This window comes from Lathamus discolor, chromosome 12 (assembly GCF_037157495.1).
Source record: "Lathamus discolor isolate bLatDis1 chromosome 12, bLatDis1.hap1, whole genome shotgun sequence".
In the NCBI taxonomy this organism is placed as follows: domain Eukaryota; kingdom Metazoa; phylum Chordata; class Aves; order Psittaciformes; family Psittacidae; genus Lathamus; species Lathamus discolor.
In genome coordinates this window covers 4,348,772-4,365,734 of record NC_088895.1, presented here as the reverse complement: position 1 = coordinate 4,365,734, position 16,963 = coordinate 4,348,772, and the positions used below count along the sequence as shown (strand labels likewise).

General features: G+C 49.5%; 2 protein-coding genes across 5 annotated transcripts in view; one reads left to right on the top strand and one right to left on the bottom strand.

The window, feature by feature from the left end:
• Nucleotides 1-1,582: 1,582 nt before the first annotated feature.
• On the top strand, nucleotides 1,583-8,275 carry PIK3IP1 (phosphoinositide-3-kinase interacting protein 1). Of its 2 annotated transcripts, none has more exons than XM_065693004.1 (6): nucleotides 1,583-1,766; nucleotides 1,907-2,023; nucleotides 2,134-2,250; nucleotides 4,262-4,447; nucleotides 4,573-4,651; nucleotides 6,677-8,275. In XM_065693004.1, exons 1-6 carry the CDS (start codon nucleotides 1,682-1,684, stop codon nucleotides 6,882-6,884), a joined length of 792 nt encoding a protein of 263 aa, XP_065549076.1. In that variant the 5' UTR covers nucleotides 1,583-1,681; the 3' UTR covers nucleotides 6,885-8,275. The 2 variants fall into 2 exon arrangements, with proteins under 2 accessions (XP_065549076.1, XP_065549075.1); XM_065693003.1 differs by having other exon boundaries at nucleotides 2,131-2,250.
• Nucleotides 8,276-9,071: 796 nt separating this feature from the next.
• LIMK2 (LIM domain kinase 2) overlaps nucleotides 9,072-16,963 on the bottom strand; it is a 31,955-nt gene continuing 24,063 nt past the window's right edge. For all 3 annotated transcript variants that reach the window (XM_065693001.1, XM_065692999.1, XM_065693002.1), the window contains 7 exons: nucleotides 16,605-16,736; nucleotides 16,284-16,340; nucleotides 16,032-16,097; nucleotides 15,038-15,212; nucleotides 13,622-13,677; nucleotides 11,665-11,822; nucleotides 9,072-11,083 (listed from right to left, as the gene is read on the bottom strand). In XM_065693001.1, coding sequence (XP_065549073.1) covers nucleotides 10,927-11,083; nucleotides 11,665-11,822; nucleotides 13,622-13,677; nucleotides 15,038-15,212; nucleotides 16,032-16,097; nucleotides 16,284-16,340; nucleotides 16,605-16,736 — 801 coding nt within the window. In that variant the 3' untranslated portion in view covers nucleotides 9,072-10,926. The remainder of the gene's footprint in view (nucleotides 11,084-11,664; nucleotides 11,823-13,621; nucleotides 13,678-15,037; nucleotides 15,213-16,031; nucleotides 16,098-16,283; nucleotides 16,341-16,604; nucleotides 16,737-16,963) is intronic.

Sequence of the window (16,963 nt, the reverse complement as noted above, 5' to 3'; positions counted from 1 at the left end):
GAGCATGACGCCATAAGGCAGACATCTTAGCTGTGGGGATGTCAGTCAGGACTGACACACAGAGTTGTTTTTGTTTGGCTGTGGTTTTGTTCTACAACCTGGCTGGAGGTTTTTTAAATCTGACATTATTAAACTAAATTTACTGTAGTCGTAAGTAATCTTGTTAAAGCACGAACCACACAAAAGGGTGAAGGCTTATGGTCTCATGTTCAGTGGTAGTGCTGCTTAATCGACCTGTTTTCCTCGTTCCCCCTTTGTCATGCTGGTACATCTGGCTTTTTGTGGCTCTCTTGTGGACTGGATGTAGCAGGGTTAAAGTAAATGTGACCTGGGAAGAAAAGGGCAAAAGCTGGGTTGGATCAGCATCTTGAGCTTGCTTGTCAGACCTGTAGCAGCCTGACAAGAGAGCATTGCCAGCATGGAAATATCAGGGAGTGGAAAGGAAGGACTGCTGTTCCTGCCCTGCAAAGCAGTTCATCATACACTGAATACAACATGCAGGTTTTTGGCATTTAAACACTTTTTTTTGTGTTCAGTGGTTTCCATGTGATTTCAAAGCACTTTAGAAGAAGGGGGCTGCCCTGTCTTCTTCTGAAGGAAGAAGGTTTGGGCTGTACTTCATGAAACAGGAAAGGAAAGCGCAAAGAAGGGAGGCCGGCAGATTGGCCAAGGTCAGCAGGAGTTCTGTGGGAAAGCCAGAAATAGCACTGTGCTGCAGGCCTGTGACTTGTCTACAAACCTATCAGTTGGCCCAGGCCACCTTTGAGAGCTCGTGGTCCAACAGGGCCAAGCATTCAGCAGCTTGTTTAGCAGTGGCGTAAACCAGAAACATTGCTGGTGACTCCAGATATGTGTACAGCCACTTCTGAACACCTCTGCCTGCTTGGAGACAAAACTATCTGTTGTTAACAATTTGAAATGTCTGCAGAGAGTCTTGATCACGGTAGCTGGATGCCTGCAATATAATCACTGTAATGCATTTTGGGGCTGTTTGCTTTGTTTTTCTATAAGCAGGCACAGTTCTTAAGAGTATGTGGAGTCAAAGGAAATCAATCGATCAGCAGAGGTAAGGCTGTAAACCTTAAATGTGGAGGTGCATGGCTTCATTGGCAGTGTGTACCCCCCACTCATGGCTTCTCTCTATAGAGCTGAGGAAACCAAAAGGGAGAATCGGGGCAGGAGAATCTGGTCCTTTGGCAGGGCTCTCTAGGGGAGACAAGACAACGATTTTAGGTCCCTTAAGAAAAACGCCCTGCCACAGTCGGCGGTTCAAGCCCAGCTCTGTGTCGGAGCCTCATCTCCTGGCCCAAGAATCTCCTGTGGCTATCGGGGACAGGGTTTCGGGAGCGTTTCCCCCGAGCCAAAGGGCCCCGCAGTACCGAGCACCCATCGCTGCGCCCGGTCCCGGCGGGACGGGGAAGCCGCTGCAGAGGTGAAGGAGCAGCGGCATATTCCAGGCCGCCCCTCTCCCCTCCTGGGGCTTCCCCGACGGGGCCGGGTGTTGCCCGGGGGCGGGCGGCGGCAGCAGCGTTAGGACCCGGCGGCTGCTGCGGGGCGGGGGGGGGAAGCGCAGCCCGGCGGTTGTTTACCGGGGAGGGGAGCGGCGGGGCAGGTCTCGCCTCGGAGCCGAGCTGCGCGCCCGGGCTGGCGGCGGCTCCTTGCCTCCTCCGCTGCGCCGAGGATGCTGCGCGGGGGTCCGCGGCGGGCGGCGGCGCTGGGCGTTGTGCTGCTGGGCTCGCTGCTGCTGGCGGCCCGCGGCGCTGAAGGTAAGTGCAGCCCGGGGGAGCCGGCCTGGCTTTGTGCGGGGGACAAAGGCCGGTCTCGGGAGGGGAGGTGTGCGGACAGCGGCGCGGGGCGGCGGGGGCTGCCCGGCCCACCCGCATGGCTTGGCCTCGTCTCTCCGCAGAGTGCCTCCGCGGCAACGGCGCGTCCTACCGAGGAAGCCAGCGAGTGGCCTCCGGTGGTGCCCCGTGCCTCAACTGGCTGGCGGTGCGGAGAGGCCCCGGCGCCGCGCTCCCGGCAGGTGGGTCCGGGCAGCGGGGCGGGGGCTCGGCGGTTGAGGGGGCGGATGTCGGGGGAGCCGGGGCCGGGGCCGCGGGGTCCCTTCGCTGACCGCCCGCCGCCCTCCAGCAGCCGCCGAGGACCACAACAGCTGCAGGAACCCGGACGGCGACGCCGCGCCCTGGTGTTACGTCCGAGGCGCTGCCGGGGTCCCCGAGCGGCGACCCTGCGACATCGCCCCGTGCTCAGGTAGGAACGGCCCCCGCCGGCCCCCTTCCCCTCTGGCCATCCTTAGGGCACTTCCCTCCCCCCCCCCCCCGTCTCCTGCCCCTGGGCACTGCCTTTGTCACTAGGGGGGGGGGACCCCCCCTGCGCAGAAACAGCCCCTGACCGTCCCCGGGAACGGAGTGTACCCGAGGATCCCCTCCCAGCTGTCCCTTATGCATGCACATCTGCTTCCCAGCCGTGCCTCTCTCCACCCCAGAGCTTTTCCGTTGGTGCCAGAAAAGGTCTGTGCAAATCTTTGCCCCCCCCTGCCCTCCCTTGTCACTGATCACTGTAGGACTGTTTAGCTGTATTGAGAAAGCTGAGCGCTGGGCATTTAGGAACTACAGACACGTTGATAGGCTGTTACTGTGGGGCTTGTTACTGCTGTTTAAACAAGTGTCTTGCTGCTAAATGGGTCCCAGGGTGAGTTTGGATATGGGGAATAGGGGACACACACAACTCAGAGAAAATGGGAGTTGAAAGGAGGACAGTACGAAACAATCCCCCTGATGCTGGATTCCTCATGGATAGTCAGGACGGGAAACAGTTTGGCATGAGAAGAACTGTAGCTGAAGCCTGTTTCATGGAGAGATGTCAGTACTGACTGAGGCCAAAGCAACCACTTGGGGTTTTTTAACTGTTTACTTATTTCTGAGTTCCTCAAGATTTGCACACTCCACTGTCCCTCAGGATTGCTATCGTTTGCATGTAAACACTTCTCCCCACACATACGCCCTCCCCTTTTCTTCACTTTGCTTGGGTTTTGCCTGGTTTTCCCTAAAAATGAAGCAAAACAAATATTCTGCTGCCAAGACCCTTACACAAAACAGTCCTCCAGCTCTGGGTTCAGGAGAGTTACCTGACCTTTCAGCCAGTACACCATTTGCATGTTAAAGGGATCTGACTTTTTATCAGGAGTGGGCACCTTTTTATTGTAGTCATGTCCTGCAGGTCCCCTTAGTTCAGCTTCTGTGGCTGTGCAGTGCAGGAGACCCTGATTTCCTAACTCCCCTCCTGTACTTCCATTTCACATTCCACTGAGGACTCAAAATGGCTGCAGATAGAAGATCCACATGGAGTTACTGCCAGCTGTGGGGTGAGATCCAGGTGGAGGGATTTTTCAGGTGGGGGTGCATACCCTGCATGGCATTTCCCAAAAGTAGGGAATTTTGTTCAGGACAGGTGCTAGATACCTACTTTCCACTGTCATAGCTTTGACTGTGCTATAGCTTCCATTTTAACTATGTCATGAAAGAAGGAATTACCTTGAAAATCTGCCAATGCTGTAGATAAAGGATCCACAGGACTTGGAAGGAGTCTGTGCTATGAGGAGCAGCCATCCTTCTGCACCTTTGTCTGCGCTCTGGCTGAGGAGGAACTTGCTGTACTTAACACTAGTCAGTGGCTGTGCTGCTCTGATTTAGCCTGTCCATCTTGCTAGAGGAGTTTGCTACAAGGCTGCAAAGAGGGGCTGGGTAAAAAGAATGTCTTCTTACAGGGAGAGAGACTCCCAGCTGGAGTCTCCTGTCAAACCTTCCCGTGTCAGGAAGATTGAGGCAGAAGAGAGATAAATAGGCTCCTGGGAGATTCGGGATGGAGATTCTCATAATCTTGTTCACGTCTGTTCAGCATGATTGAAGCTGCAGCCTGTATATTGATTATACACTAAATGAAGGCACTGTGCATCCCCTGGACTCATGCCCTGAACCCAGGGTTTGTTATGCTGTGTCTGATTTCTGTCTCATCTCTGGTGATGCTTTGCACTCTTAGCTAAACAGGTTTGTGTGAAAGCAAAGTGGAGGGAGGTGGACATTTCTGCTCTGCTTTGGTAGGATTTCTGGCAAGAACTTAAGAGGGAACAAGAGTTTGTCAGTGCACTTTGAAGGTGGTTCAGTAATACCAGTCTAGATCTGTCCCACTCACAAGGTGTGTGTTATTTTGAAGTACTCATCAGTGCTTCGTTATTTTGTATAGCTCCTTTTCCTCTCAACAGATGCTACAGCTGCCGCAGCCCCAGTCTCTACAGAAGAAGCTGGTACTTCCGAGCAGGTGGATCAGGTGTTTGAACCGGCTGACACCTTACCCTCTCGGAGTGAGGCAGCAGCTGTGCAACCTGTCATTGGGATCAGTCAGAGAGTGCAGATGAACTCCAAAGAAAAGAAGGACTTAGGGACACTAGGTACAAACCCAGGATCATGTGATGGATCCATTCGTCTAATTCTGGCAGGACAGATTTTATTTTGAGGCAATGCTATAGCTGGATCTACTGCCTCTAATTTTGTCTCTTCCTTTCTCTCTTTACAGGGTATGTGCTGGGGCTGATCATGATGGTGATAATCATTGCCATTGGAGCTGGCATTGTCCTGGGATACATCTATAAGAGGTCAGTAGCTAGTCTTTTATTCAAAAGCTGGAAGCATGAAGCAGTGTAGAGCAGGAATGTCTGAGCACCTGCAGATCACCAGATCCCAGTGAAAAGGCAGGCAGTAGCATATATTGTGATATGGCACGTTGTGCAAGAGTTGCGCTTGTTGCACTGAGGAAAGAACTATATAAGAGTTAATTCCGTTCTTCTCCATTTCACCCATCAGCATGCTCTTCTGTCCCATGTAAAATTTCAAACTCTGCCCTCTTATTTTTTGGCTTTGTGCATGTGTGCACGTGTGCTTTGATGTGGCTTTCTCAGATGCATCCAGAGGAGCTGATTTTACGTAAGAGCTGCAGAGAACAGATCCCACGTGCCCTCACAGGAAGTTTCTTTTGCGAGCAGAGAAAGAACAGTCCTTTTAGCAGGCCACCTGTTCCCCTGGTTTCTCCAGTCTAGCTAGCTTTAGAAGAAAAACACTTGGCAAATTCCTTGCCACTCGCGCACTGTATCCTATGAAGCTGAATATCAAGTAGCACTTTTTTTTTTTGGTCCAAGTTCATTTTACTGAAGCTCTCACATACTTTAAGGTCAGTTTTGATTCACACTTAAGTTATTATTTGTTCATCTGGTTTGCGGTGTTGGACAGAAATGCTTCTGTAGCTCAGCAGTTTGAGGTTAGTGGTAGTAGCAAGCAGCTTAGTTGTAAGAGACAGGGCAGGATTAACAAACAGCAGTGAATGTCCCTGCTGCAAGTGAAGGGCCAGGCTGCCTCCTCTGGGAGGGTTTGCTCTGTATTTTGGCTGCTTGACAGCAGTCTGACACAGCCAAGCAGAAGGAGCTCTTTCCCAAGCTGGGACATGTCCTTATGTAAGTGTTTATAATAAATGCCGACAGAAAAAAACAGAGGGAGGAGTGTTACATAAGGGGCAAAACACAGAGCGCTGCTTGTCGAGGAATCTGATGTGAGGTGTCACTTCAGAGAATGCTGTCTCGTATGCTGGCAGGAACGCAGCCACTGCTGCATGCTTGTAGGCAGCTTTGAGGAGCAGCCAAACTGCTCATGTGCTGACAGGAAACCCCAGCAGCTCTGCCTGGTTGGGATCACAAGCTCCAGGAGAAGTGAGCAGTTCTGTCCCATCACACTCCTGTCTTTGGTGAGAAGAAGCAATACACCAGTGTTGGGTTTTGTCCAAATGCAGCTTTGCTTCCTCAATCCCAGATTGCTCACAGCAGCGCTGCAGTGCGGGTTTACTGTCTCTCTTCTTGCCTTGCTCTAAAAATTGCATGTGCAAGCTGGCAGGTTTGGGTAGGTGTGGTGAGAAACCTTTAATGGGTTTAGTAGCTTCTGATATACATAGCTTTTCTGGAGACAACATGCTATTAATGCCATCCATTTCTAAAGCAAGACAGTCTTCCTCAGTACAAATTACAGAGGTTTTGCCTCCCTTAGCAACAGGCTGAAGACTGAGGCAGGTTTGAGGAACTGGTTGTGGTGTTAAGCTGAGAGTTGCAGTGGCAGAAGGCAGGGCCAGCTCTGAAGTAAGCTTTACTACTTTCAGGAATGGCTTCATTTTGTTACACACATTTGTTTGCTGCAACAAAAAGCAGAATCTGTCACCACTTCTGATACCTGTTTCTATCAGATGAAGCAGGCTATGGAAGCTCTGTTCCACAGCAGTGGGCTCTGTGCTGTCTCACTGCCCCTCTGGGCCTACACTGGGCAATATGGTAGGACTATTAAGGTATAAGGAAACACTTGTCAGCTCCATGGTTTGAAGAACCCTGGCTTTACCATCATGATTTAGCAGTAGCAATGTTGGTGAATATGACAGTTTGAGGGAGGAAAAACTTCACCTGGCTGCTAGTTGAATGGGATCAGTTGGGGTCCTCTGCTTACAGTAGGGAATGTTTCTGGCCCTTTGTAGCTGAAAATGTTTCTTAAAGAGCAGAGTTCCTTCTTTTCTATTGTATTATGTTTATTGAGACTGCCTCCAAGCAGTGGCACCCATGCACATCTGTTTTGTTTTGTTTTTAATCTAGGGGGAAAGACCTGAAGGAAAAGCATGAACAGAAAGTTTATGAGCGTGAAATGCAGCGTATCACACTGCCACTGTCCGCGTTCAGCAATCCTGCCTGCGAGCTTGTAGATGAGAGCACAATCGTGGTGCACACTAACCAGACACCTGTGGAGGACACGCAGGATGGTGGTGGCCCACTCATGGGGCAGGCGGGTACTCCTGGTGCCTGAGCAGCTCGGGCAGGAGCGATACAGGCTGAGCAGAGCCTCCAGCTTCCCACTGTGAGTGCGGGGGGTGCGTGTGTTCATTTCTATTTTGTTTTCTTTTTGATGAAAGCCAGATGAAGGTGATGCAGAGGGAGAGAACAATGGGCTATTCATCACGATCTGTTTGAGGGGCACCATTCAGTGCATGACCAGCTGGAGACTGGTGCGGTGGACCCTGCTGCTTCCTCCCACCTACCTCCATGGTGTGCCAGGGAGCTGGGAGGGATGACGGGCCAGGCTCTCTCATGGTCGCAGATCCCATAGCCTGGAGCGTGATCTTGGCTTTTTCTGTTCCTTTCCTATTTAATGGTGTGCACTGTTACTTAAGTTTCAGCCTGGAACCCCAGGAGGGAGCAGTACTACAGGGACTGAGGGGAGCTTCACATCAGGCTTAGCTTGGTAATTACACTGATTATAGTTCCTGCCTTTTTGCTTTAGTGACTGAGAGCTGGAGATGCTGTCCAGAATCCTGCTACTGGATCAGTTTCTTTTTCCAAGAACAAGGTTATCTGGGGGTTGACTTTGGCCAGGAGCTGTACGTTTAGCCCTAGTGTCAGTTTGGAAAAGCTCTTCTCAAGCTATTGATAAATCCAGGTCTTCCGGGGCTGAGGCCAGATCTCCATTCCCCTGTGGTGCTACATGAACAGCCACAGTTGCAGGTATCCAGGTGGTCTGTGCCTCCTGCTCACTTAGAGCAGGAGATCAAAGGCCAGCAGTAGATAGCTGTGAAGAAAGCAGACTGCCCTTCAGTTACCTACAGCAGGTGGAGCACTGTGGATAGATAACATCTGCTTCCGAATTCCCTTGGCTTTCCACAGAGCCAGCTCTGGACAGAGTGGCCAAGCAGCTATGGAGGTCACCCTGACCATGACACAGCAGCTCTTGCTCTAAGGGCAGGATACAGCAGCTGCTCTTGCAAGATCCTGAAGTTAGAGCATGGCTCCTGGCTCAGCCTCCTTCACACACACTCAGCTTGTGCAGCAAGAGCACTTGCTTACAGAGCCTGGCATTTTGTAACAACTTTTATTAGCATTTCAGGGGGTTTGGAAGGGATGGTTGCTGCAGTGTCTCCCAAAAGGCACCAAGGCAAGGCCAGTTCAGGGAAACACCCATCCCCACCTCAGGGGATTCAAGCCATTCAAGTAAGTTTTCTAGCCATCTGCTTTATAGCTGTGGGCCTAACAGGGAGCAGCACTTGTCAGCAGGGGTTTTAGCGTTTGATTAAGAAAAGGGAAACGTTTTATTTTTAAATGCCTTTGAATACCATTTCTTTGTAAAATGTTTTAAATACCTCATTATGAGAAGGTGCAGGTTGTGCTACCTTGTATTAAAGCTTAAATGAAAAATGCAATGTAGTGGACCTGTGTGGACTGTGGCTCATCTGTACATTCCTCCTGCCAGAGCAGCATCCTTTTGCTTGTTGCAGACTTCAAATCGAGAAGGTAAGATGTCATATCAGTTTGCCAGGCCCCAAGTAAATCCCTACAAGCAGTGCCTCCACTCACCAGCACTGACAAGAGTCATGGAGCTTATGTCCTTGGTGCCAGCAGCTGGTCTTGGACTGGGACAGTGTTCCTGAAGAGCAGCTGTGGGTCTGTGAGCTGTGCTGACTAAATGGGCTGGCCTGTGGGAAGATGCTCTCAGTTACAGCCCCTTCCTGCCCTGACACAGGTCAGTTCTGCTCTGGTGCTGCTCAGCAGCAGCTCCATCCCCCAGGGCCTTGCAGTGGAAAGCATGAGAGGGACAGAGCACAGCAGGTTACGGGAGGCACTGACATAGCTAGCATTCTCGTTCATTTATTGCCTTCACAAATGCCCCTTGAACTACATACTTCAGAATAAGATGTTTCCAAGAAGAGGCTGTATTTTTATCCCTGGATCAGAAAAGGAAAATGGAGAGAGGCTTCATTTTCTGCTTACTCCTGTCCACTCTTAAAAAAAGCTTGGCAAGTTCTTCCATCATTCCAGGTAAATAGTACTGTAGAATACTTGCACTGCATCTCTAGAATTCTGTAGATGTGGCAGAGCCCTTGGGCTCAGGGAAGGTGTTCTAGATGATACCTGATCTCTGCAGTTTTGCTGTTCCCATTTTGTGACAACAGAAACCCAAGCAAGTTACAGCTTCCTGCTCAATGTAACAGAGACAACCGCATTTTGGGTTTGTAGCATGTTTAATGCTTTTTAATTTAGTTAGAACATGGAGCTGTGCAAATCACAGTTCATAACCCCCACCCACACATCACCCAGGACTCTCCCCTTCACGGGTCCCCTCACAAACCAACCTGGAAGGGGAAAAGAAAGGGCGAATCCTATTAACAATCCTGAATCCACTGGACCCAGTTTAGAGAGGCTCCTCCACTGACTCACAGCACAGGGAGTCCCCCAGTGTTTCTAAAACACCACTACACAGACTAAAACCACACCCCCACACTCACACCTTTTGTCAGGTGATGGCTGGTCCCATGTTATGTTACATAATACTTCAAACTCATGGGTAGGGGAGGAAATCAAAGTAACAGCAAAGACGAACACCCATTCCCTACCATTCAATACTGAAGGGAGTGGGGAGAGAAAAGAGCACACTAAAAATCCAGTTAAATCAAGGTGTCTGTGAAACTTGAGAGCAGGACTTGAGCCACATTTTGTTCTGTTCTGCCAACCACGTGAGCTACTGCAGCAGTAGCTTTCTTCCTTCTCCCTCCAAGGGAGGAAGAAGAGAAGTGCTGGAAGAGAATACACCCCCAAACGCACCCCTCCCGATGACTGCAAGCCCTTTTTTCTCCCCCAAAGCAGGGAATGACCCTGAGGAAAGTTTCTGCTTGGAGAATCAGCTCAGGTGCTGCAGCAGCAGAGGCAAGAAGGACCTTCAAAGGGAGCAACCGCAGGAAAGGATGAGGTAATGGCAACTGAATTATTAGTTCTCCAGCTGCCACTCCTGGGAGAATGGGACATTCTCCAGCACTTTTCTGTTCATGACAAGTCCATCCTTTAAGAAACTCTGGGGTTATTCCCCTTTGTCATTGTCCATGCGCAAAGTCTGAGCCACTTCAAACCCTTGGTTTGCTGAAGAGAACCTTCTGCCACCCTTTCTGTCACCTCATGTCCACAGGCTGAGAGCTCAGGCAGCTTCAGCACTCCAGGGATGTCCACAGTCAGTGCTTAGTGCAGTTCTACACATTCGGGTTCAAATTCTTTCACCTAGGTTAAGGTTCTTGGGCAGGCAGACTCAGTGTGCAGGCTCAGGGTCTGAAGATGCTCAAGCAGCTCACCTGCCTTGATCACCATCAGGAGGGGCAAGCAGAGCTCAGTCTTAGTGTTTCTAGGCAGGCTTTTAGAGGTATTCAGAGACAGAGGAGGGAAAAAACCCCACAAAACCAAACTAAAACAAGAATTCATACACGCTTCCCCACAGACAAGGTATTTCAGGAGAGCTGCCCAGTTCCTGGGGCTTTTCAATTCCTCCCCTATGATGCACCTGGAGGCCAAAATCTCAGTGGGTTATTCTGGAAAGCACATGCACAAACATACACACACACACTGTCCTGGCGGGGCCTTTTGCTGGATGTCCAATTTCCCCTGCTTTCTGTGCAGGGTAGTCAGTGGGAGAAGCAGTTCCAGAAGTGCTGGTCCTTACCCAGGAGAGTCTCCTATAGCAAATCCCTCCCTGGCAGACAGGCCAGGGTGGCTTCACAGCTTGCAGCCAAGTTCTAAGGCACCACAGTAAAGAAGCCTGGAAAGGCCAGAGAAACACTTCTCAAGCCATAAAAGTAGTGTTGAGCAGCTTTCCTAGGTGCAGTTGGCAGGAAACAGCCCACTTTGCTTCTGAAACATGCCAAAAATCCACAGTGAATCATATGTCCAAGAGGAGGGGTGCTGGGTGGGGAGAGAGAGGCAATGCAGCAAATGCACAGCATGGTGCTCCATTAATGCCCTGGAAGTGGCTGAAGTGCATCTCCCTCCCTGTCACTCAGCTCCAATGAAGCGGGGCAGGCAGCAGGATGAGCTGACTAGGCTGTGTTGTCAGGTAGCTTGTCACGGTTCAGTCCATACTGCACACTCACGTTGTGGTCCAGCTCCTCCAGCTCAGATGGAAGGGGGATGGCAAGTTCTCCCAGGTAGAGGGAGAGAGCTTCAAATGAATCTTCCAGCTTGGAAAAAGGGGGCCTAGAAGCAGCAGTGAGGAAATGTGATGAGTGGGAAAGAGGAAGCAAAGCAGCATCTGAAAAGGTTGAGGCACTTGTCCATCCAGCCACTGTCCCACGCACAGAGGTGTGAGCAGGCACATGATCCCTCCCCATTCAGCTTCTGAGACTGCAAAGATCCCATCTCTCTGGGCTACCTGTTTTTGCAGCTGATGACCAGGGAGGTCTGGCTCTTTTGGAACCCACTTGGTGTCAACACTGTTGTGAAGCTACAAGTTTCACAACTGGGATAAAGTGAAGCATTCACCTTTCAGAGTTGGTGCCAAGGTCTGCCCCTACTTTTAGTACATGAGAAACCCTGAACAACCACTCCTCCTCTACCCTATGTCTCAGGAACTGTTTCAGAGATCTCCACCATATACAGCAGTCTCTCCCAAGCTAATAAGTCTTTAGTCTCTCCTCACATGGAAGCCTTTGAGCATTCCCACAGAAGGCTGGAATACAGCCCTCTTACACCCTCTATGCAGAGTAGTCCTTCCACTAAGGGGATAAAGACACATCCTCCAAGCTTACAAAGCGGAGCCCTCCAAATCCCAGCCCTACCGGCTCTCTGGTTCCAGTCTGCAGCAAATAGCAGCCAGAGGGAAGAAGGCTGGAGGACAGTCAGCAGGAACAAACTTCTCCCAGAACAGCTTGACATTAAGGCCAAAATCCAGTGTGCGTGGGAGACAGTCCGGGTCAGCATAAACCTGGCCTATGATCTAGGGAAAAATGAGAGAAGAGCTTAAGTGCAGCAACAGTTCCAGGGTGTTAACAAACAGAGAACATCAGCACCAGGCAGGGGCCCCATCAAAATATTGGGGTGAAAGGGAAAGCAGAAACACTGTTCCTGTTTTCCAGTGGGGCCAGTTGCACACTGTACTGCATACAGACAAACTGCATGTTAAGCTTTTATAAGACATGGTGATGTGGCTGCTGTTGTGAAGGAGGGCCCAGATGCCTTCTCTATCTCCCCAGGAGGGCCCAGATACCTTCTGCATCTCCTGCTAGAAGATGCAGGGTGATGTGCACCTCCCAGAGAGCTCAACCCTGTCTTCCTGCTGGGTCAGCAACTGTGCTGTATGCTGCTGGGGGTGATGCAGCCCCTCCTGATCGCAGGTAACCAACACAACCTGCATCACCATCCCATCTCTCCCCTCACACAATCTTACCACACCACCAGCAAAACAACTTTCTATGGAGCCCATCCTAAGCGATGCTGTGAAGTCAACAGCACCACATATTCTGACTTCCTCTGTTACTGGCAGATTCAACTCCACAGCCAGATGGGAGGGGTGGAGAGAACAACCAGAACCAAAGCTCAGGAGGTTGCAGGCAGAGCTGCTGGAGGAAAGGGCTGGGTGGAAGAGAAGGAAGCCCTGCCCCAGCACTCAGATGCCCCAGTGCTCACCACCTCCAGCACTAAAAGACTCAAAGTGTAATAGGAGGGAAGGAACCCACAGCACAGAGCAGTCAAGGTCAGTGTCAATACAAATGCTCACATGGGGAAGAATATTGGGTTTAAAGCCTCACTGGTATTACAAAGGGGGTGTTATTTATAACCACCCAGGCTTTTTTGTGCCAACAGCTCAGCAGGACAACCACATCCTGTAGCTAGACAGTGGAACGCCCATTATGTATTTTGGCAGAATTATTTCCTTATCTGTTTGAGTGTGTAACATCTTTTTTTAGTATCTTTACCTTGGTGACAAGCAAAATGTTCTGTGATCCTACCCCTATTTGTCTGCTTTCTTTGCTACTATTTATCTTTTTTCTAGATGAAACAATTGTTATAATTCCACAAACAAATTTCTCAAGTTCCTAAATTTATCACTCACAACCACAATGTTCTCTGAGAGGAGACCCCAGTGTAAAGAGAACTCCAGATGAGGCCACAGAGATGTATGCACAGATATTTTCTTTGTCCTCTTCATCCACACACGGAAGATGAAACTGTGCTAGTCTTCCCTGGTGTCCCTTACCTTTTAAACTGCAAATACCTTGCAGCTTTTGAGTTGTGCTCTTTGCTCTGGAGACAGAAAAGCCTGCTATAATGGTAAGACTGTGCATTGGCTCAGAGATAAACTAAGCCAACAGACTTCAGGGTGCAAGCTTCATTAATTGACCTGCAAAGAGGTTTCTGTTTCCCGTTCTTTGAAGTGAAGTGCCATCCTCAGTGGAGGCCCTGAATTTGCTGAGATACAGCTGACTGGTCTTTTAATGAGGCAGTAGAAAAGGCAAAAAGTATCACAGTTTTAGGGAATGTATCTACTTTCAAATGGATACCAGGGCTCAGTCAGAACTTGATGGACTTTTTAACAGTTACTCTCAGTCCAGAAAGAAACAAGACAGTTATCTTCCCTAAGGAAGCAGAGCAGGGTGAGCCCCTAGTCACAGCCTCAGTCACTGTGCTGTCAGGTCAGAGATTGCACACTCAGAGAAATAGCTGATAAAATGTATGTGAGAAGATGGCAGTGGGGAAGAACTCTATTAAAGATGTCATGTAATGTCCTGGCCTTACCTCACAGAGAACAATCCCAAATGAAAAGATGTCCACTGTCTCATCGTAGCTCTGTCCTGCAGGAAACATAAGACATTCACATTTGGGAGAGACAGTTCCCCACCCAGCTATTGCAGGAGTTGCCAGTCCAAAGCTACTACACCTATTCCCTGGAAGGCCCTAAAACAGGAGACAAAGCAGGGTTTAAATCCAAGCAGGGTCAGCTGCTCCAAGATATGTATACCAACTGCATCTTCCTATACACTGCCACTGCTTGTTTTAAGTCCTTTCTCCTAGTGGGGAATTACAGGGACAACACAGGGAAGCTGTGTGTAACAGAAGTTTGAGCAAATCCTAATGTTAACTATGGAAAGCTCCTGCCCATTCCCACTGATTGCTGTTCCAGTGCATCTCTACAGTGCACTGAGTCATTGTTCAGCTTCCCCAACGGCCAGGGAATGCCCAGTCCCTGCTGCAGTGACTGCAGATATAATAAATGACACACTGGCAGCACTCTGAACCTGGGAGAGCAGCAGGCTGGCTCCAGCAGGCCATTCTCTGCTTAAAGACACACCCCTCCCCAGCCAGTATCTGGTAAACAACCCTGCTTTCAGAGGTGATGTCAGCCTATGCTCTTGCTGGTCTCTTTGACAAATGCCAGGTCTGAGACAGGCTCTGAGAAGCAGCCTCAGACTCCTATAGGGCTGTAGGCCTTGAGAGAAGGAAAACAGAACAGCACACAAGAAAGCTGGGGAGAGGAGCCCAGTCCTCCTGGTGGAGACATCTGATGTCATGGCTAGCTAAACTGGCCAGACAGACCTGCTTATTAGGAGGAAATTGTCTCCACTGCATTTCACCCTTACCTTGACTCCTGCAGGGGCAGATTTTTCCTTAAGGGTTCATCCTTAATGCAATGGAGGGCTGCGTGCCAAAACCGGATTGCCCTTCACTTCCACCACTCCCACCCCAGTCCTGAGGCTTCACCAAACCTGGCAGCAGATGGTTTCTCCCTGGATCTACATGACAGCACATGTAAACCTCATCCTGGAGTTTGATGATTCCCTGTCTCAAGGGGCAGCTCCAAAGCATGAGGCTATAACAGAAATTGGTCTCAAGTTCAGCCTTATTTCAGGCCTCTTTTCTCTTGCCTGTTATCTAGATCAGGGCAGTTTAGACCTGCTGCCCTCCTGAAGAATCCTCCTGCCAAGCCAGAAACATTACCTCAGCTGGTACAGAGGCTTATCAGGTCAGGTACTGCAAGAGCAGTGCAGCTAGGGTACCTGTGTGTATAAATAAGCTTGCATATTACCAGGTCTAAAACCATAGACCCTAATAGGTTTGGTTGTTACTAGGGCTCATAAGCTTTCAGTAATCTTATCATCCGTGTACCTTGTCACAGGCTGTCACCTCACCTGCACCCTGGTATCAGTATCTTACCATTGAGCATCTCTGGGGCCATCCAATATGGGTTGCCAACCACTGTGTAGCGCTTCTTCCTGTCACTCTTGCGTAGGGTTCGTTTCTTGGCTGATGGCTTCTCCAAAGTGGGCTTTTTCCTTTCCTCCACAATCAGTCGAGACAGACCGAAGTCAGCCACCACCACAGTCTTATCCTGCACAAGGGATTTAGTACAAGCCACCAATTATGCTCAGCTACTTTCAGGAGCAAAGAGCCTGCAATTCCTGTTTGCTGTCAACTACACTGTAAGGGAAACTAACAAGGTTTCCTGCAGCCAGATGAGCACAGCAAGCTGCCTAGATACCCAATTCACAATCCCAACACATCGTTTCTTCTCATCATTGTCTTATTTTCTGTGTGGTCACTAACAGTAACGCCATCAATTTGGCTACTCTTGCCAGGGCAAAGCTGGACCTTTCTTTTCAGACCTTCCTATTCTACGTGGCCTGAAATTAGTTTAGACTTTCATCCTGGGTCATTTGAAACCCATATGCCAATCTCATATTTCAGCCAGTGAACAAAGATAAGGCTTGAGGAAATGAAACTGCACAAAAAACTTGTGGCCTCCTAACATATCAAAAAGAGAGAGCACACACCTGTGCACACACCTGCACACTTGTCTGAATCCTGAGTGCCAATAAAAAAGTCATCAAGTGGCTGAAAGAACAGAAGCAGCCGCAGAGAACATTTTATAGTTGAGATAAGAAACAGAGCTGAACTAACTTTCGTAACAGGACTGTCAATAGATGCTACCACAGGAAAGGGGATGAGAGAACAGAATGAAGAAACAGGGGAAGCTAGATTAGTCTGGGAAGTCCTGTGTGAAAATGAAGCTCTCTTGTTTAGGGCACTAAAAGCCTCTCTGAAATCAGTTGCATTCTGACAAAAGAGGAAAAATCATGTGGAGAAAACCAAGGGAGGAAAATGACAAGGAGGGGAGCAGCATGCTGTGGGGAACAGAGGTGTAGCTCACCAACTTGATTAGGCAATTGTGTGAATTCAGGTCTCTGTGAATGATGCACATGGAGTGCAAGTAAGCCTGAAACAGAGAAAGAAAACTTGGCATTAGGGATTTCCAGGCGAATGTGTCCCTTCACATTTAAAAGGCCTCAACAGCCAGATACTAGTAGCCAGAGAGCATCCAAACCCCCTCATACATCACCCTACTGAAGTACCTAACCCTGACCCTGGAAGTTCACTCTGATAAAGGGACAGTCCAACTCACCATTCCAGAGGCAATTCCTTTGGCAAAGCTGACCTTCTGCTCCCAGGGAAATGGGTCCTGAAAGACAAATCCTCAATGGTCAGAGCCTGTCTTACTAGTCAGTTAATGACAGCAATTCTTCTGCAACAGGGACTCTTGCAGCAGTCAGAGAAAGATGATACAGCCCCAGGAAGAAAGTGATTTCTGCCTCAGGCTACCCACAGGTATGAAGAAGCTTTTCCACACAGCTCCACAGGAGAAGACTAACAAAAGTACCATAAGGCTGGTACAATCAACAGCACAGCCTCATTGAGCAGAGGTCTTCCAAGCTTCCCTACTCACCGCATTACGAAGGAAGTCTTTCAGGGTGCCTCCCTCGATGTACTCAGTGAGGAGATTCAGTTTCTTGTCCTTGTACAGTACACCAATGAACTTCAGCACATTGGGGTGATCCAGGCTGCGCATCACTTTCACCTGGGAAGCAGAGACATCCCACCCCAAAGAAGATAATGAAACAAGTCCTGGCAGATCTGCTCTGTGCTGACAATGCTAGAGGTCCCCCCTAGGGATCACAGAGTACACACAAACCCTAACCTTAAGCAATCAATTAAATGTTCCCTCTTCATTCTCATGCTGTGCAATTAATGTGATCTTAGTCTTTAAGGAGAGCACTCTTGAGTTTGGCAAACTTTTAAGAGACA

Coding starts and splice junctions, on each gene's coding strand:
- PIK3IP1 (XM_065693003.1), top strand. CDS start 1,682: ATGCTGCGCGGGGGTCCGCGGCGGGCGGCGGCGCTGGGCGTTGTGCTG. Junction 2,024..2,130: donor CGGCGCCGCGCTCCCGGCAG/GTGGGTCCGGGC, acceptor GCCGCCCTCCAG/CAGCCGCCGAGGACCACAAC. Junction 2,251..4,261: donor CGACATCGCCCCGTGCTCAG/GTAGGAACGGCC, acceptor TCCTCTCAACAG/ATGCTACAGCTGCCGCAGCC.